At 53.7% G+C, this 20,424-nt stretch overlaps 1 protein-coding gene across 1 annotated transcript in view; it reads left to right on the forward strand.

The window, feature by feature from the left end:
• Nucleotides 1-12,865: 12,865 nt before the first annotated feature.
• POC1A (POC1 centriolar protein A) overlaps nucleotides 12,866-20,424 on the forward strand; it is a 71,100-nt gene continuing 63,541 nt past the window's right edge. The window contains exons 1-4 of the mRNA XM_066245404.1: nucleotides 12,866-13,095; nucleotides 17,181-17,265; nucleotides 18,162-18,333; nucleotides 18,707-18,886. Coding sequence (XP_066101501.1) covers nucleotides 13,078-13,095; nucleotides 17,181-17,265; nucleotides 18,162-18,333; nucleotides 18,707-18,886 — 455 coding nt within the window. The 5' untranslated portion in view covers nucleotides 12,866-13,077. The remainder of the gene's footprint in view (nucleotides 13,096-17,180; nucleotides 17,266-18,161; nucleotides 18,334-18,706; nucleotides 18,887-20,424) is intronic.

Here is a 20,424-nt window from a genome sequence, read left to right on the forward strand (position 1 = left end):
TCTTTCCATTCCTGTCTGTCCCTATCTATCCCTCTCTCTCCCTCTCTCTGTCCCTGTAAAAAAAAAAAAAAAAAAAGGATTTTACTTATTGATTTTAGAGACAGGAGGAAGGGGAGAGAGAGAGAAAGAGAGAAAGAAAAGGCAGGGGGTGGAGCGGGAAGCATCAGCTCATGGTTGCTTCTTGTATGTGCCTTGACCGCACAAACCCAGGGTTTCAATTAACGCTCCATCCACTGCACCACCACAGGTCAGGCTTTTTCTATTAATTGTTTTCTTTTTAAGATTTAAGGGAGTGTTGACCTGGAATGCTGAGGTCGCCGGTTTGAAACCCCGGGTTTGCCTGGTCAAGGTACATATGTATGGGAGTTGATGCTTCCTGCTCCCCCCACCCCTCTCTGTCTCTCTTCTCTAAAATGAATAAATAAAAAATAATAAATTAAGATTTAAGGGAGTAATACTTTCTGTGATGCTCAACTGTTACGTGACAACTTAGTTAGGACATGATGTCCCGTTTGCTTAAACACTAGATGTTGTCGTGCAGGAATTTGTACACGATTAACACCTACAGTCAGTAAAGATTTTCCTTGATAATGTGTGTGGACCTCACACAGTCAGCTGCCGGCATCAGAACAAAGACAGTTTCCAGGGAAGGACTCCTGGACACTGTGAGGAAATTCTTCCAGAGGTTCCCGGCCACCCCATGAGTTTCAGAGTTATCAGCCTCCAGAGTCACATGAGCCAGTTCCTAAAGTAATACTGAAAAATTGTTTCTGTTTCTCTGCAAACTCCTGACTGATACACTTTCTTTTTTTTTTTTGTATTTTTCCGAAGCCAGAAACGGGGAGGCAGTCAGACAGACTCCCGCATGCGCCCAACCGGGATCCACCCGGCATGCCCACCAGGGGGCGATGCTCTGCCCATCTGGGGCGTTGCTCTGCTGCAACCAGAGCCATTCTAGCGCCTGAGGCAGAGGCCACAGAACCATCCTTAGCGGCCGGGCCAACTTTGCTCCAATGGAGCCCTGGCTGCGGGAAGGGAAGAGAGAGACAGAGAGAAAGGAGAAGGGGAAGGGTGGAGAAGCAGATGGGCGCTTCTCCTGTGTGCCCTGGCCGAAAATTGAACCTGGGACTCCTGCACGCCAGGCCAACGCTCTACCACTGAGCCAACCGGCCAGGGCCCACTTTCTTTTTTTCTTTTTTTTTTTGTGTCAGAGACAGTGTCAGAGAGAGGGACAGACAGTGACAGACAGGAAGGGGGAGAGATGAGAAGCATCAATTTTTCGTTGCAGCACCTTAGTTGCTCATTGATTGCTTTCTCATATGTGCCTTGACCGGGCAGGGAAGGTGGCGGGGGAGGGGGCTCCAGCAGAGCAAGTGACCCCTTGCTCAAGCCAGTGACCTTGGGCTCAAGCTGGTGAGCTTTGCTCAAAGCAGATGAGCCCGCACTCAAGCTGGCGACCTCGGGGTCTCGAACCTTGTCCTATGTGCCCCAGTCCGATGCTCTATCCACTGCTCCACCGCCTGGTCAGGCCTGACTGATACACTTTCTGTGTACAAGGTTGGCATAGGGACTCACTGAGCCGTACCTGAGCTTGGGGCAGGGACCAACACCCAGAAAAAGCGGGCGGGTAGTGTTAGCCAGTGACTTCAGATGACAGAACCGAGGCTTGGAAGTGACTTGTCCCAGGTTTCAGGCAAGATTTGAGTGGGCCTGCCTTCCCTCCTCTCTCAATGTGCCCTTGCCCTGTGACCCACCCCCTTGCCAGGACCCTCGGGCCTAGGTACCCAAGAGGCCACTGTGGCTCTTTCTCTCCAGGGGTTCCCTTTGGGTCTAAAGCACTCAAGCCATGGTGGGGGAGGGGAGGCCAGAAACACTGCTGGGCCCCTGCTGGTATTGAGTTAACTGGTTCTTAGGCAAGACCGGCAGCCTTGTGACATGCCAACATTCACCAGCCCAGGAACTGTGTGGTCCTGCTGTGGTCTTCAAAGTCATGTGAGGAGCAGCGAGAAGTGAAGGCTGAAGAGCCACCCCTTGACCTGGGGAAGCTCTCTCCACCCCAACCCCACGCCTCACACCCAGCAGGCTAACCCGCAGCACAGAGGCCTGCGGGGGCCAGAGGGCAAGGGGAAGTGGGTGCCTTGGGCCACCTGGGCTGAGGGGCAGCCACCCCCGGGCCATTGCCGCCCTCAGGAACACAGTCCCATGTGGCCAGGCCTTTCTATTTTTCGAGAAAAGCCTCACCTCCAGATTTTTATGTGAGCACTATGAATTCTTACTGTGTGTGTGTGTGTTTTTTTTGTTGTTGTTTTTTTACAGAGACAGAGAGAGAGTCAGAGAGAGGGAGAGATAGGGACAGACAGGAACAGAGAGAGATGAGAAGCATCAATCATCAGTTTCTTGTTGTGACACCTTAGTTGTTCATTGATTGCTTTTTCATATGTGCCTTGACTGCGAGCCTTCAGCAGACCAAGTAACCCCTTGCTTGAGCCAGCGACCTTGGGTCCAAGCTGGTGAGCTTTTGCTCAAACCAGATGAGCCCGCGCTCAAGCTGGCGACCTTGGGGTCTCGAACCTGGGTCTTCCGCATCCCAGTCCAATGCTCTATCCACTGTGCCACCTCCTGGTCAGGCTGTTTTTTTTAATCTCTATTTTAAAATGTATTTATTGATTTTAGAGAGAGAGGAAGGGAAAGAAAGATAGAAACATTGATCTGTTCCTGTATATTCCCTGACTGGATTGAACCCACAGTCTTTACACATAGGGACAATGCTCCAACCAACTGAGCTGCCCAGCCAGGGCAAATTCTTACTGTTATTAAACAAGAAAAACTTACTTATTTGAATAGATAAACTTTGTCTCTGGTAAAAATGTGAGTGTACCTCCGACAGGATACGCAGAGAAGTTCCCCTCCCTGAGGTCTTTCCCCGGACACTGCCGCTCACAGTTCTCAAGGGCTCCTCCAGAAAGAGTCCCTCGGAATTTATGTTGCTCACCGACCACGCGTCCAGTGCTGCTCCTGTAAAACATATCCCTTGTTCTCTGCAGTTAATACTGTGGCACCATGCTGACACACGAGCAAGGTGGCCTGGTGACCAGGTGGAGGAAGTGGGCAGCACATGGGACATGGGCTCTGGGCTCTCTAGGCCTCAGAGAACCCTGAAGAGGGGGAGCAGGGAGGACCAGGGAGCCCCCCATGCCCTCACTGAGGTCAGGGAGCCCGGTGTCGCCGGTGGGAAGGGCCGTGAGGGGCAGAAAGCTGTCTGGGCCCAGCTGAGGGAGCCCTGAGAGCCAGCGGAGACAGTGACTCTCCTGCGGGTTTGGGACTGGGGGACAGCTCTGAAGCCTTGGGCTCCACCCCCACTGAGGCAGACCCTGGGCTTCAGGCCAGGGGGCTCAGTGAGAGGAGGGCGGCCATGACATTTACCCAGCCTCCCAAGCCCATCTGGCTCCATGCAACAAACGGCCTGGTTGTGACATGAGCTCAGGGCTTCCCTCCATCTAACGGCCACCATCCCATCCAGCCCCTGGGTTCCTCTTTTCTGAGCCACCCACATTGAGGTCCGTTGGGGCTCTGCCTCAGTTGCTCTGACCTGGGGAGGGCAGAAGGGGTCAACAGAGCTGGGCTCACAGGAGGTGTTCAGTGGGCATTTGCAGAGGGAAGAAAGGAACAAACGAGCAGGTGCGTGCGTGCGTGAATGAGTGCGTGCAGTGGGTAAAACACGCGGGTTCCCTCTGCACTGAATGCTGTGTGTGAGGGGGTTTCTCAGTTGTGAGGCCAGTTGTGGGCAGGTTGTGTCAGCAAAGAGGCAGGTGTGGAAAGCAGGAAGCAGATGGCTGGTCAGCACACAGCCCAAAGATGGGCAGGGAGTCCGAGCGAGGTCACTTACCAGGCACCCAGTTGCTTAGGCGTCTGTGGGAGCCTACCCCAAGGAAATAAATCTGTGAGTGCCCACGTCCTGGCACCTGCCACCGTGCCTCCTTTCACCCATGTTCAAGCTCACAGGTGGCCATCCTGCTCAGGGGTGCTCTGATGTCCCTGTGTTCCTCTGAAAACTACCCAACTGGGCCCTGGCCAGTTGGCTCAGTGGTAGAGCGTTGGCCTGGCGTGCAGGAGTCCCAGGTTCAATTCCCAGCCAGGGCACACAGGAGAAGCGCCCATCTGCTTCTCCACCCATCCCCCTCTCCTTCCTCTCTGTCTCTCTCTTCCCCTCCCGCAGCCAAGGCTCCATTGGAGCAAAGTTGGCCCAGGGGCTGAGGATGGCTCTGTGGCCTCTGCCGCAGGCGCTAGAATGGCTCTGATTGCAACAGAGCGATGCCCCAGATGGGCAGAGCATTGCCCCCGGGTGGGTGTGCCGGGTGGATCCCAGTCGGGCGTATGTGGGAGTCTGTCTGACTGCCTCCCCGTTTCTAACTTCAGAAAAATGCAGAAAAAGTTAAAAAATTTAAAAAAAAACCCAAAACTACCTAACTGACCAGTATGGACCCAGGATGCTCCCTGGGGCGTTAGAGTCAAGCTGTGTGGCTATAACTGTCCCTTCTCTCAAAGCCTCAGTTTCTCTACTTGTTTTTTGTGTGTGTGTGTTTTTTTTTGCATTTTTCCAAAGCTGGAAATGGGGAGGCAGTCAGACAGACTCCCGCATGCGCCCGACCGGGATCCACCAGGTACACCCACCAGGGGGCGATGCTCTGCCTATCTGGGGTGTCGCTCTGCGGCGACCAGAGTCATTCTAGTGCCTGAGGTAGAGGCCACCGAGCCATCCTCAGCGCCCCGGCCATCTTTGCTCCAATGGAGCCTTGGCTGCAGGAGGGGAAGAGAGAGACAGAGAGGAAGGAGAGGGGGAGGGGTGGAGAAGCAAATGGGTGCTTCTCCTGTGTGCCCTGGCCGGGAATCAAACCTGGGACTCCTGCACGCCAGGTTGATGCTCTACCACTGAGCCAACTGGCCAGGGCCTCTCTGCTTGTTTAATAAGGGAACGGACCTGGTGGCTCCAGTTCTTTTGGCACTCATGATGGGGACAGCTACAATCTTGTGGCCTCTCTGGCGCTTCCTGGGCCCTGGGCTCCTTAGAGCACAGCCATTTGACCCCTGCGTCTCTACTCCACCTCATGGCTTAATGCCCCTTGCTAATGACGAGGCCCCAAAAAGGTTAGAGCAAAGGACAGCCCAGCTATGCATGAGGCCTCAAAGGGGCCCCTGAGCTAGACCTGATGCCTAGTTTTCTGCAGGGTCAGAGGAGGGGCTGGCAGGCTGACCTCCGGGGACCCACCTATGCCTCCAGGCAACACTTTGGCAAAGGGAGCCTTCTGGAGAAGCTGCCTGTAACAGCCCCAAGCTCAGGCAGGGGAGCTGTGGGCACCAGAGATGGTATTTCAGGAAGAGCAAAGCTGCCCCTTCCTTCTCTTCTCATTCCTGATCCTTCCAGGCCCCTGGGGTCCCAGGGCAGCCCGGGAGTGAGCATGTCCCCCCTAGACGTTGGAAAAGGTTCATGGGTTTGTCAATCACCGCAGCCACTCAGGGACACCATTCTGTGCACCTAGAGATTCATGCACTTTCCAAGGGGCCACCGCTCTTCACTCCAGGCCTGGTGTGGTTGGAGGGGGTGGGGTGTAAGAGGAGGTAAGCCTAAGGGCAACTGGAGTAGGGCTTGTTTGCCCGTTACAGGGTGTTCAGCAGGTGTTCTCTGAAAGGAAGGTGCCCTGAGGTCGAGTACGGAAGGTGCGTTATGTAACTCCGCAGGGCTGAGCAAAGGTGAACAGGTTTCTTGTTTGCGGGTCTGGCGGAGCCTTTCAGGGCCGAGCTGCCCGGTGGATGGGCGGGTGGTCAGGGTGCAGGCCGAGGGGCGGGCCAGGAGCGGGAGTCCCCACGTCCCCACCCGCGCGCCCTCTCAGGGCCGTTGGTGGGTGGGAGGGCGCCTGCACCACGCTGCTGGAGGGGCCCTAGGGTTCGCCGCGGGCTCTGCGCCCCACGCCCGCCCAGCCTGGGTTCCAGACTCAGCAGCGCGCCCCAGAACCTCTGCGTCTCCGTCTCCGAGTTCTCTGGGCCGCTGCCAGGACTACACTTGGCAAACCGCTCTGCTTATCTCAAGCACCAGAGGGAACTTTGTATTTTATTTATTATTTAAGGCCTTTTTTTTTTTTTTTTAATTGATTTGAGAGACAGAGAGAGGAAGAAAGAGAGGCTGGGGGAGACAGAGAGAGACAAACATCTACCTGTTCCTGTGTGTGCCCTGATCGGGGACTGAACCTGCCACCTTTGCCCATTGGGATGACGCTCGGACCACCTGCGCTGTCTGGCCAGGGCCCGGGAGAACTTTTTAAACCAAAAAACACTCCTCTGCTCACAGGGGTCCCATGCTCCCTCTCACCCCGTAGAAGCGATGTGTGTCTGCAGGGCCTGCGATCTAGGTACCTTGACACCTTGTTTGTCCCGTCCCTCAGGCCCAGCCAGCAGACCATCAATCACCTCAGCCTCTGTGGTGGCTGTCCCCTGGGCTGAGGTGGCTGTCCCCTGGGCCCTACGATGCCCCATCCTCAGGCTTGGTGCACAGGCTCGCCTCCCTACACCCCCCCTGTAGCCCTCCTCTTCCAGGACGCCCTCCACAACACCACCAAGTCCACAGCCCTGTGCACCAGCCCTGCCAGTCCAGGGCCGTGCCATCGTGTGCATGGCTCCGTTCCCAGTGCCCAGCAAAGTCCACAGTGCTTTGCCAAGGTGGGGAGAGGGCAGTGTCGGGGTGCTCCTAAATGAACGGCCCCTGAAGCAGCCCAGAGGCCACCCACAGGGCTGAGCGGCCGGGGCCCCTCCCACAGGAGAGTATGGGATGGGGCTCTCCGGGCTGATGCCAGGTCTAGTGGTCGGGGTGAGGGTGGAGAGGAGGGGAGAGGTACCCAGGCTGGTGCGGGGGGCGTAGCCCTGTGAGCAGCCAGGCTCTGGCACGGGTTCCATGAACCTTATCAGTGCTGAACTGCATCCCATCCTTGGAGCAGTTGATGTTGCTGACGCAAACCCCAGAGGTCACGGCAGTGCGGCTGCCCACAGTGACGTGGGTGAGCTCAGAGGTTGTCCTGGGGCAGGGCCTGGTCCAGGGGTGACCCCACTGGGCAGCTGGGGAGAGGAGGGTTAGCCTAGGCCTGTCTGACTGCCAGGGGCATAGAAGTTATGGGGAAGGGTGGAAGAGTGGCAGACCCCTGTCGGAAGCCGAACAGCTGCTGGTTGACATAGTTACAACAAAGAAAAGGTGCAACAACACTTCCCCCTTTAACTTCTTGAAATAATTTGGTTTTTCACCCCCCCCCCCCGTTTTCTGGGTGTGTGTGCTATCATTTATGGCACAGGGTTAATAGTTGCACCATGCTTTCCCTGCAGATTCACAGTAATTTCTCTGGAAATGAGACAGAGGGTGTGAATTCCACAGAAAAGCCTATAAACTCCCTTGCCTAGGCCCATAGACATAGGAGGCTGGCTATGATATCCCCTGAAAGGGGCTAAGTCACTGGGAAAACTCCCTCCTATAAATCATGTTAGGGAAAAATAGATTGTGACTTATCAATAGGTAGGAAACAGTAACGATACACAAAAGCACCTTTCAGCCTTCACCTAATCCATCACTTTACATCCCTAGACTTTTCATATTATAGAAGAATAGAAAAACTTTCCGTTCCTCTTACATACCTGACCTTCAGGTCGTGGAGCACTCTGAGAAAAAGAAAGTTAGAACTTAACTAGTATATGAAAAGAGTAGACAAATATAATTTTAGTAGACAATAGCCCATTAGGTAAGGTAGAGTTATTATTAATCAATGCTAACCTTTAGAAGCCTACGTCAGTATTGTTGTTGCTGCTCAAGTTATTGTATAACTGTACTTACAATGGCTTACCACCTGATTTATAGCTTAAAAAAATGTACTAACTGTTGCCTGGAATATTTACCCATATTGAAACAAAAATAACTATTAATCAATGTATTCCACATACCATGTGATTGTAACTTAGTGTATAAAAATAAAGCTGTACTAGCCATTGGCAGAGATGCCTGACAGATGAGTTAAACAATTCGGCTCTCTCACTCGTTTCGTGCCAACGCCGTCCATTCCTGTGGGACCCCTGGACTCCCCCTGGGGTGGAACCCTGGCAGACCCCTCTGTGGGGTCGGGGGTGGCTGCTCAGAATTTTTACTGGGGTCACTAGGGCCTGTCTGATTCTGTGCCCTGCCTCCCCTACACTGGCTGTGCTGGCTGTACCCCCCATCATGCCAAGGCTATGTATGTGAGCAGCCTTGGAGGGTAGGACTGTCCGTGAATGTGCATGTGATGTCAGTGATGACCTTGCTTAGGATTTCCAAGGAGTTTTCTGACAAGAAAGGCTTTGACTTCGGGGTCCTCTTGCCCAGGGAGCTGACATAAAGCCCTGAGCCTTGCTCTCAATGGCTCTTCGCAGGGGGGCTGCAGGCTGAGGCCTCATGGTCACCTGTTCCAGCCCTCCTGGGTGTAACTCCTTGAGAGGGATTTGCTTCCCATGCACTCATAACTACGCATGTGTGCACATGCATGTGGGGACCTGTAGGAAGAGTCTGCTAGTCTTATGTTGAAGTATGTCCCCTCTGTCACCACCTTGCTGAGAATTTTTATCGTAAATAGCTGATGGATTTGTCAAATACTTTTTCTGCATCTCTTGATATATCATATGATTTTTGGCCTTCATTTTATTTATCCAGGTGATTCCCAAAATAAGCAGGCCTGGTCCGAAGCTCCATCTGTAAGGGGTCTCTTTGGGCTCACCCAGTCCTAGGAGGGGAGTGTCCTCATGAGACTCATCTACATTTGGCCTTGCCATCAAACCTTACTCCTGAGCCCCCAGCTTTGCCCCCACTCCCCAGAAACTACATGTTCAGTCCTGTCACTAGACCTTTGCCTAGGCTGCTCCCTGCACTGGAACTGTCCTCCGTCTTCTCTCCTGTCAACCTACACCCTCCTGGTGTCCCAGAGTCCAGATCTTCCTGCCCACACCCCCGAGAAGCTATTCCTGGTTACCTTACTCCCTTCCCGTCTCCTGCAGAGAACAAGTCCTCCCCATCCCAGATCCCATTACGATCTATGAGCAATCTTGTCATGATTTGTTTATTTATTTGGCAAATGTTTATTGTGCCCCAACTCTGTGCAGGCCCTGTACTGGGTGCAGCAGCATGGCCACATCTGTTCCCCAGAGCCGACATTCCCAGGGGAGAAGACAATGAGCCCACCAGCCCAGCGTGTCAGATGGTGACGAGTCGCTGGTGGACAATAAAGCAGGGAAAAGGGAGTTTTCAGCGGCGTGGGCGGGGACGGCTGCACTGGGAATGTGAGTTTGAACAGCATCCCGATGGAAGTGATGGGCTGAGCTGAACGGACACCCCAACAAGAGCCAGCGCAAGAGTCCTAAGATGAGTGTGTTTGGCACATTGCTGTTCAAAGAACAGATGGTGAGAAGACCATCGTGGCTGGAGCAGAGAGCGCCAGGGGGTGGTGGGAGCGGAGGCGGAGAGGTGTGGGGCCCAGTCGTCAGAGCAGAGGGGGAACGTGATGTGACTGAGGTCAAATGAGAAGTCACATGTATTCAGTGGCTGCTCAACATCAGGCTCTGACATGAAGTAACAGCTCGTGGAATTCTCCCTCCCCCACTGTGGCAGGGTTATTACGACTGCTTTACATTCGAAGACACAGAGGCTCAAAGAGCTGGTGTGACTCCTGCTAGATCACCCAGCTTGGAGGAGGAAGGGCCTGGACTTACCCCTGGATCCGCTGGGCCCTGGGGCAAGCCTGAGCTGCCCTGCCCTGCCCCGCCATGCCGGGCTTCCCAGGCACAGGAGCCTGGCCCTGGGGTGGGGGGTGGTGTGGTGGGGGGGTCTGGGAGTGACGCCAGAGAAGGAGGCTCTCACAGTGGGGACTGTTAAGTGGGCTTTGTATCAGGACAGAGACATCCCTGCCACGAGGGAACCTGAAAAAGAAGCTATCTTCCAGCCCCCCCTCAATATAGAAGACCCCCCAACACTGAGGTTCCTTCCACAATAAGCCCTGTCCAACCAACATGGAGGCCCTAGTCAGATATGGAGTCCAATCTGGTGGAGAGGACATGGGGTGGGGGCTGCTTGGTCAGAAAGTGGAGGCACCAATCTTGGCTTAGGCAGGTTTTGCCGGTGGTAGATCCCGAGTTGTCTGTGTGATGTTGCATTTTTTGGAGAATAAATGAGCAAGAGAGGGTAGGGCAGCCCCTGTTCCTCCTCTCTGACAGGTAAGGATAGAAGATAGGGTTTCTCTATGTTCAGTTTTGTCGATTACAAGCTCCTGTAGTCCAGGGGTGTTCCATGGCTTAAAAAAGCATCCTTTAAACAGTGTTGAACAATTCCAGGCTGTCAGTGATACTATATACATATATATACATATATACATATATATATATACATATATATATATATATATTCTAGTGAGTGAGAGAGAGAGACAGGAAGGGAGAAAGATGAGAAGCATCAACTCATAGTTGTGTCACTTTAGTTGTCCATGATTGCTTCTGCTTCTCATATGTATCTTGAGCCAGTAAGCCCAGGTTTCAAACCAGCGACCCCAGCATTCCAGGTTGATGCTCTAACCACTGTGTCACCACAGGTCAGACTAGCTCTGTTTTTTGTATCTGGCCCTAGACCTTCCAGGTCGAAAGGAGAGCCTCATTCCCCATATTCCAGCTTCCTGCATGTGCCAGTTTCTCAGCTTATTGAATCGGGCTCTGATTTGCAGGTCTAGTAACCACCATGTTAGGTCTCAGATGTAGTCAGAAACCTTAGGCCTGGCTACATCCTAATCAGTGTTGGGATCTGGCCAAGCCAGCCTTCCCAGGAGAGACAATGGAAGTGTGAACAACAAAGGGGCTAAGTAATAAACCTGACAAGCTATGGGGCGGAAATGGAAGTCCTGCCGAGTTCAGTGACCAAAAGTAACCACACAGGATGGTCTGATCCCAAATTCCCAACTGGGCAGGCCATAGTGGGTAGTCACATCCCAGGTCTATAGTTTCCTGAGCCAAAAGGTCAATCTTGACCTTAAGTGAGGCTGTCCATTGTTCTTATGCATTTATGACAACATACCTTTGAAATATCAGAGTAATTTTCTTTTTCGGACCTCTGGAAGGCACAAGTGCAGGTATCAGAGCACAGGATCACCCTCACTGGTATCTTGTCGCCTGAGACCATCTCTGTTTCCTGTGAAAGTCGATTTCCTGTTCTGTACCGACCAGTGTGACAGAAGAATGTCTCTCCGTTTTATCTTTCTCTCTTCCTAGCGATCTCTCCACTTTACTTTCTCCTGCTTCTTTCATCCAGCATCAGTAGATCTCATGTAACCTTCCTCACTTCTCCTTTGATTCCAATGTATAAAGTAAACTGCGGTCCTGCCATTCTCCAAGCATTTTCTCAATCTGTTGAGATTTTGCTTCCTGGCACGTCCTCAAAATACTGAATCAAATAAACTCATAAAACTTATCCTGGACGTTCTTACCTCCACAGAAGTTTCCTTAATCTGCAAAACATCCGGTCCAAAACATTCCTGCCCTCCCCCCACCCCCCAGGGGGCAGGATGGCCCCTCTTCAGTTCCAGGTTGGGAAGATGCTGGGAGTGAGGAGGAGTAGAGAAAGATCTAGAGACTGGGCCTGGGCCTTCCCACTGCAGAATGTGAGCGCAACGGCCTCTGGTGGCCAGGCCCCTGGATTGCTGCCTTCTCCTTAAAAATATTTTTTACTTAAATTTCTATTTTGTCATTTTCCCTTTATTATTTTATTTTATTAAAAAATTTTTTTTAATTGATTGATTTTAGGGAGAGAGGAAGAGACAGGAACATCAGATCTGTTCCTGCATGCGTCTGGACCCTGGATCGAATCCACCGCCCCTGCACTTTGGGAGGATGCTCTAACCAAGCGGGCATCGGCCAGGCCCGGCCGTCCCTGTTAAACATGTAATTAACTTACAAGGTCTTAACAGGGCTGAAGAGTCCTGGGAGGGCCAGGCTGCACCATACTCCCTCATATACATTACAAATGGGGAAATCAAGGCCCACAGAGCAGAGGAATTCCCCCCACCTCTAGGTCACACACGAAGCACAAGAACTGAGAAGGGAACCTAGGTCTCTCCACTCCACAGATGTGATTCCAAGTTATCTATCTATCTATCTATCTATCTATCATCATTATCTATCTACTCTATTTATGCATCAAGCAAAGAAGACTTTATTGGCCATGCAGGGAGAAAAGCAGAGAAGAGGAGGCCTTGGAGGCAGGTTCATGGGGTTGGCCCGGGTTGAGCTGCCACTGCCCAATGCTCCCCTGGTTGCAAATCTGGTGGTGTCTCAGTTTAGAAAAACGCGCCCCGGGGAAAGAAGAGGGGAAGGAGGAGGGGAAAGCTCTGCCTTCTGGGAGCGCGCCCCACTAGTGGGTTTTCTTTTAAAGTCTTCACTCATTTTAAGGGCGTTGGGAAGAGCGAACTATTTAAAGAATTTCTGAAAGAACCGTCTCTTAATAAGGTACTGATCATGAAGAGGACCAACATACAAGGACTCTCTTCCGGGATTCCTAACGCTTTTGCCGGGGTAGTTAATCCTGGGCTCCCTCCCGCCCTCAAGGCATCTTGGGAAATGTAGTTCCACCTTCCTCCAGACGCAAGGTGCGGGCCCGTCTTGGAACTGCATTTCCCAGAAGGCTAAGCCCACCATTTTGGCTGCGGGGTTTCGGGAGGGTGGGGCGACCCCCTCACCCAGTGCTGTCTAAATTCTCAGGGAGGATGAGCGGCGGTGGACGGAGACCTTTGGCCGCGCGCTCCGTAGGCTGCCTGGCCCGGCAAAGGTCGGGGCAGAGATCGTGGAGCCGGACCCACCGCTCTGCTTCCGGTCGGAGAGCAAGGAGCCGAGGCGCCGCGTCCCCTTTAATCGCGGGGGGCGGGTCGCGGGGACGCGACCGGCGTTGCTATTGGCGGCGGTTGGGGGCGCGGAAACTAAACGCGCCGCGACGGCGGCGGCTGCCTCCTCGGACTCCTCCAGCGCCTGGGGCGCCCCGGCCCCGCCATGGCCGCGCCCTGTCCGGTAGGTCTCTGCGGGCAGCGGCGGCGGCCGCCCGAGCCTTAGTCTCCCATCTCCCCGTGGCGACTCTGGGCGCCGGTAGGGGCGCTGGCCGCGAGGGCGCGGGTGGGAGTCCGGGTCCGAGCCCGTCCTCTGCGGCCTCAGTTTACCGCCTGTGCCGGGGGCGCCGGGTCGGAGCCCCCAGTGAGCGCCCCCTGCGTGTCCGGCCCTGTGCGGGCGACCGAGACGAACGGTCCTCCGGGGGCCAGAGGGGAGCACGCCGCAGCCCTTTTTTTGGTGGTGGGGGGAGGGAGGGAGGAGCGGTTTCGAACTTGCCTGGCCTTTTGGCCGGGTTGAGTGTCCAGGAGGCTGGGTGGTGGCCTTTTGGTCCCTTCAGGCATCTGTGGACTTGATCCTGGGGCCCAACTTAGGACCCGGGCATTTTTGACCCCCTTACTCTAGTGCTCTTCTCGCAAGACACCCGCGCCCCCAGTATATAAAGCACGTTTGGGGGAGATGAGCCACAGAGACTGTGGGTTGGGGGAGAGGGTGTTGGGAGGTTTCAGGGGTCCCTGGTGAGGGATGGACCTGAACTTGCGTCTGCCCACCGAGCCTAGAGGTAGGCGTTACCTTACTCTTGTTGTTACCAGAATCTCAGGTAGGCAGTTGCTGCTCCGCTGGGGTACCTCCCCCAGCTGCCACTCCCTCTCCTGTTGAAAGGGGAGCCCAGGCAGGTGTGTTGGGGGTGGAGCTGGGCACTGGGCCTTGGAGACCTTTTTCTGGTTATAGCTCTGTAGGATGGCAGTGGCCTTGCTGGGCTCCCTGGTGCACCCAGAATGCTTTTTTTTTTTTTTGTAACAAAGAGAGGGACAGACAGGAAGGGAGAGAGATGAGAAGCATCAATTCTTCATTGCGGCACCTTAGTTGTTCATTGATTGATTTCTCATATATGCCTTGATCAGGGGGCTACCGCTGAGCCAGTGACCCCTTGCTCAAACCAGCAATCCTGTGCTCAAGCTGGTGAGCCCGCGCTCAAGCCGGCGACCTCTGGGTTTCGAACCTGGGGCCTCCACATCCCAGTCCAACGCTCTAGCCACTGCACCACCGCCTGGTCAGGCCCAAAATGCTTCTTTGAGGTTTCTGGTAGTTGGGGCAGGGGAGATGTTTGCATGCTGGGATTGAACTCCTCAAGAGCTAAGACAGGAGCTGCTGTTGGATGTAGTCTTTGGGGTATGAGCTTCATGTCTTCCTAAGCGGGGTCTTGATCTAGGGCTTCTCTGACTCTTGGTGGTGTGGAGATGGCGGTGATGCCACCAGTGGCCTCTCCAGGGCTGACCTTTGGGTTCACTGGCCATTCACACTGGGATTGAGCATCTAGGATGTTGGTGCATCCAGGTTCCTGAGATGAGGGTGCTCAAAAACCCCCATTTTCCCCCCCTTCAGTCTTAAAAAAATAACTTGAGATATTACGTATCCTAGAGTTCATCATTTTTTTTTTTTTTTTGTATTTTTCTGAAGCTGGAAATAGGGAGAGACAGTCAGACAGACTCCCACATGCGCCCGACCGGGATCCAACCGGCACGCCCACCAGGGGCAAGCTCTGCCCACCAGGGGGTGATGCTCTGCCCCTCCGGGGTGTGGCTCTGCCGCAACCAGAGCCACTCTAGCGCCCGGGGCAGAGGCCAAGGAGCCATCCCCAGCGCCTGGGCCATCTTTGCTCCAATGGAGCCTTGGCTGCAGGAGGGGAAGAGAGAGACAGAGAGGAAGGGGGGGGGGTGGAGAAGCAACTGGGCGCTTCTCCTGTGTGCCCTGGCCGGGAATCGAACCCGGGACTTCTACACGTCAGGCCGACGCTCTACCGCTGAGCCAACCGGCCAGGGCCGAGTTCATCTTTTTTTTTTTTTTTTTTTTAATTTTGTTTGTTTGTTTGTTTATTTATTTATTACAGAGACAGAGAGTGAGTCAGAGAGAGGGATAGACAGGGACAGACAGGAACGGAGAGAGATGAGAAGCATCAATCATTCGTTTTTCATTGCGCGTTGCAACACCTTAGTTGTTCATTGATTGCTTTCTCATATGTGCCTTGACCGCGGGCTTTCAGCAGAACGAGAAACCCCTTGCTGGAGGCAGCGACCTTGGGTCCAAGCTGGTGAGCTTTGCTCAAACCAGATGAGCCCAAGCTCAAGCTGGCGACCTCGGGGTCTCGAACCTGGGTCCTCTGCATCCCAGTCCGATGCTCTATCCACTGCGCCACCGCCTGGTCAAGCGAGTTCATCTTTTTCATACGTGAGATTCAGCCCTGGCCGGATGGCTTGGTTGGTTGGCGCATCATCTGGAAGCACAGAGGTTGGTGCGATGCCCGGTCAGGATGCATACAGGAACACGTTGATGTTTCTGTCTCTCTCCCTCCCACTCTCCTTTCCTCTCTCTAAAATCAATAAAATCAACATTTTAAAAGATGTAAAATTCAACGGTTGTTAGTAACCTCACAGTGTCATGCAACCATTGTCACTGTCTAATCCTGGAACATTTTTGTCAACTCAGAAACCCCTGTGCCTATTAAGCATTCACTTCCCTTCCTTCCTGTTTTCCTCCCTCCCCCAGCCCCTGGCAAACAGTCGTCTATGTTCTGTCCTTGCCTCCGGGGGACATTTTGTATAAACGGGATCAGACAGAATGTGGCCTGTTGTGTCTGGCTTCTTTCACTAGGAATGTGTTTCCAAGGTTCACCCATGTTGTAGCATGTGTTGGTGCTTCACGCCTTCCTGGACGAGTAATATTCCATCATGTGGGGAGAGCACATTTTTGTTGCTCCATTCTTCCTTTGAAGGCATTTGGTTTGTCCTCTTTATCTGTTAGACAAGTACTGCATGGAGGGGCACAATGCGGTTTGTGGAGGGCGTTAATATTGAGTGGGACACTTGAAACCATGTCAACACAATACGTTAAAAACTTTAAATTGCATATTAAAAAAAAAGACTAGTCCTGCTATGAATACTGGTGCACAGGTTGTTGTGTGAACATGTTTCCAAGTCTTTTGGGTGTTTACCTCGAGTGGCTGGGTCATTTGATAAGTAACTTCAACTTTTTGAGGCACAACCAAACTTTTCTATAGTGGCACTGATCTTTTCATTTCTTTTTTAAAATATTAAAAAATTTTTTGTCTATTCTGGCTGTTTCACCTTCTAAATATGAATTTTAGGATCAGTTTGTCAATTTCTGAAAAAAGAAAAAAAAAGGCCCCTGGGATATTCTTAGGGATTAGTTTGAACTGTAGAACAATTTGGGGTGTAGTACACCATAAAAATTTCAGGTTTCCCAAACTATGCACATGGGCTGTCTTTCCATTTTTCTAGTTCTTTCTAAATATCTTTCAGTGGTGGTTTGTTGTTTTCACTGGATGTAGCTTTATACTTTCATTAAATATTCCTATTTTATATTTTAAAAATATATCACGAGCCCTGGCCGGTTGGCTCAGTGGTAGAGCATCGGCCTGGCGTGCAGAAGTCCCGGGTTTGATTCCCGGCCAGGGCACACAGGAGAAGTGCCCATCTGCTTCTCCACCCCTCCCCCTCTCCCTCCCGCAGCCAAGGCTCCATTGGAGCAAAGATGGCCCTGGCACTGGTGATGGCTCCTTGGCCTCTGCCCCAGGCGCTGGAGTGGCTCTGGTCGCAACAGAGCGATGCCCCCTGGTGGGCGTGCCGGGTAGATCCTGGTCGGGCGCTTGCGGGAGTCTGACTGTCTCCTCGTTTCCAGCTTCAGAAAAATACAAAAAAAAAAAAAAAAAAAAAAATATATATATATATATATATATATATATATATATATATATATATATATATATATAAAATCTCGAATGGGATTGTTACCTGACTCTTTCCAGATTGTTCATTGCTGGAGTACAAAAATACAGTTGACTTTTGTATACTGAGTTGATATTCTACAACTCTGCTGAATTTATTAGTTTTAACCATCTTTTAGTGGGTTTCTTAAGTTTGTCTCGGTGCGAGATCATTCTGCTACCATTTTAAAGGGTTTGGGCCCCGGGAAAGCTTCGAAAGCCTCATCCTCATCCAGCTTTCACACATTTGACCCTGGTTTCCCCCCAGGAGGACCCCTCGCTGGAGAGGCATTTTAAGGGCCACCGAGATGCAGTTACCTGTGTGGACTTCAGTCTCAACACGAAGCATTTGGGTAAGAGGCGGCATCTTGCGTTAAGCACTAGTTCATGAGCTGAGAAGGCCAAGCTTCCCCCTGGAGGTGTGTGTATCGGAGAACAGGACGCTGTGGGGACCCATGTGCTCTTTCTAGACCTGTACCTTGCTTCCTGCAGCTGGCTCTCCGGGCACGGGCTTTGTGAGCTCCATTCTACATGCAGGGACAGTGTGAGGTTCAGAGAGGTTGGGCCTTCCTAAGTCCACACAGCCTTTGAGGGTGAGACCAGATTCTGGGGTTTTCCCTGAGCTCCCCAGACAGACAGTTCCTGGGTCTGGCTTCCTTTTCCCCGGGCCGCCATGATTCGTTGTCCGTTGTCCGCAGTAGCACGGGCATGCCTGGTGGGAGGTGCCTACCCGAGAGAAGGGCATGGAGCAGGGCCCACCGCCCTGTGTCCCTGCGCTTGGCCGCCCGGGTTTCATACACACCTGTCATGGGTGTGGCTTCCTTCTTTCTGTGGGCGAGATTTCCCCTTCATCTTACGGCCACGGTCCCCTGCCAGAGGCTGTTGGCCCTGTGGCACTTTAGGTTAAATAGAAACATGATTTTTGGTCCGTTTTGGGGATCTCCTCTAGGCATCTGAGTGGTACAAGCCGTTTGGGTTGGGCTAGCTCCCCGGTGTTGGGAGGGTGTGTCTGGGAGACCTGGGCCCGATGGGAGATGGGTTTTCTCAGGGGCCCCCTGGGTTCCAGCGCAGGGGGCTGGCCACGAAGGGCATCTCTTGGTCTGGTTCCCACGTGGACCTGCTCCAAACTCCGAGTCAGCATTCGCTGGAGTGTGGCCTGTTCGGCTGCTCCTGTCCCCGTCCTCCCGAGGTCCCGGGGGAGACTCGAGGCCTGCTGCAGCCGAAGTCACAGTGTGCCCGCTCTCCTCAGCCAGCGGCTCCATGGACTCGTGCCTCATGGTCTGGCACATGAAGCCCCAGTCGCGTGCCTACCGCTTCACGGGCCACAAGGACGCTGTCACCTCTGTGAACTTCTCCCCTTCTGGACACCTGCTGGCTTCAGGCTCTCGTGACAAAACCGTCCGCATCTGGGTACCCAATGTGTGAGTTATAGACTTCGAGGCGCTTGTCTGACTCTGGGGCCCTGGGACCAGCGCTGTTCCCACCAGGGTCCGCACGTGTCTCTGGACTGGTCACAGTAGGACATCCCCCCACCCCCGATAGGTGCCACCAGGAGCTAAGACTTCAGTTGGGGCCTTCCCATCAGAGTCAGGAGAGGAATTCGGGGCTGACCTCTGCCCTCCTGGAAGAGACGTGCCTGCTGCTGCCCGCATGTGGGTGACGGGGCTCTGCTCCAAGGAGGAGACCCTGGACACTCAGGCCCGGATGGACGTGGGAAAGGGCTCCGGGGGTGGGGAGAGCTTTCACGTGCTCGTGGGCTCTTGTGTCACTGACTCTGGATGCCTCTCCCCACAGCAAAGGCGAGTCAACGGTGTTTCGTGCCCACACGGCCACAGTGAGGAGCGTCCATTTCTGCAGCGATGGCCAGTCCCTCGTGACAGCCTCTGATGACAAGACAGTTAAGGTGTGGTCGACTCATCGCCAGAAATTCCTGTTCTCCCTGAGCCAGCACATCAACTGGGTCCGCTGTGCCAGGTCAGTGCTCTGCCCGCAACCCCCGGAGGGGCCTGGGGGCGGGCGCAGAGGGGCTGCCGGGGGTCCAGCACATCAGCTGGGTCCGCTGTGCCAGGTGAGCGTCCTGCCCGCAACCCCCGGAGGGGCCTGGGGGCGGGCGCAGAGGGGCTGCCGGGGTCAGCAGCAGGACCTTGAGCAGGGTAGCCACTCTTTAATCTTTTTCGTCTGGGAAATGAGAACAGTAAGAGCTTCTCCAGGATAAACTGTTGAGAAGCCTCACTGAGCTAATGCGTGCCAAGTAAGTGATCCCATGCCAGCCACAGTGACCTCACCTGTGCCCGCACAGCCTGAGGTGGACAGCAGGGCCACTTATAGCAACAACAGCAACAATGGTGTCCGTGCTGCCTGCCTCCATTCCCTGCTGATTCCTCCTGGGAGTCCTGCGAGTGGGTGGTGTCACTCCCGCTGTGGGTGAGGACTCCGAGGCTCAGAACAGGGCAGTGTCTTGCCCCAGGGCACAGTGGGAGGTGGCAGAGCTGGGTTGACCTGAGTCTGGCACTAAGCTTGCCTACTCTCTGCTGGCGTGTTCTGTTCCTCAGCTTGACTTTGCTCCAGGACTGCCAGGTAGAGCCCAGGCTTCTGAGGGCGCTGGTCTGGAGGCTGGCTCTCCCTCTGGTATAGGGGGCAGTGCTGTGGGAGTGGGGTGGCCCACAGAACCTTTCATGGTCCAGGAATTGTAGACAGATGTGTCTACTTCCAGCATTTTCTGTCCTTTTAGTTTTTAATTTAATTTTTTTCCCTTCTTTTCCAAGTGAGAGGAAGGAGATAGTCTGATTCCCGCATGCACCCCAACTGGGATCCACCAGGCAACCTCCATCTGGGGCTGATGCTCTGCCCATCTGGGGCCACGCTTGCAACTGAGCTGTTTTTAGCACCTGAGGTGGAGGCTTCACAGAACCATCCTTAGTGTCTGGACTGATATGCTTGAACCAATCAAGCCACGGCCGCAGGAGGGACAAAGAGAGAGAGAAGGGCTAGGGGGAAGGGTGGAGAAGCAGGTGGTTGCTTTTCCTGTGTGCCCTGACCAGGAATCGAACCCCAGACATTCACATGCCGGGCTTACACTCTACCACTGAGCCAGCTCATCAGGGCATTTTCTACAGAGATCTCACCTGTCAAATCTCTGCTCCAGTGGAAGAGGTTGGGGGTGTCTGGGCACACGAAACCATGGGAATCAGAGGTCGGGGACTGGCTGTGTTCTTCTGGGGACCCCGTGCATGTTATGTGTACACCAGGGCACCTGTTCCTTGGTCCTGGGAGGTCCTTGATTGCTCTGAGAGGCCTCCGGACCAGGCTCCTGAAAACAGGAGTGGCTGGTCCAGCAGACGCGTGTTGAGCCTGCAGTGGCTTCATGGTGGGGTCCCAGGACCTTCTCCTTGTTGGCAGGAGGTGTTGCTGAGCCATGCTCAGCATCATGTGTCTGCTTGGGACCTGGGACGGGTGGTGCTTTAGGCCCCCTGAATGCTGACGGCTCCATGAGCACCGCCCTGTCCCATGAG

Source organism: Saccopteryx bilineata, chromosome 10 (assembly GCF_036850765.1).
Source record: "Saccopteryx bilineata isolate mSacBil1 chromosome 10, mSacBil1_pri_phased_curated, whole genome shotgun sequence".
NCBI classification, from domain to species: Eukaryota; Metazoa; Chordata; class Mammalia; order Chiroptera; family Emballonuridae; genus Saccopteryx; species Saccopteryx bilineata.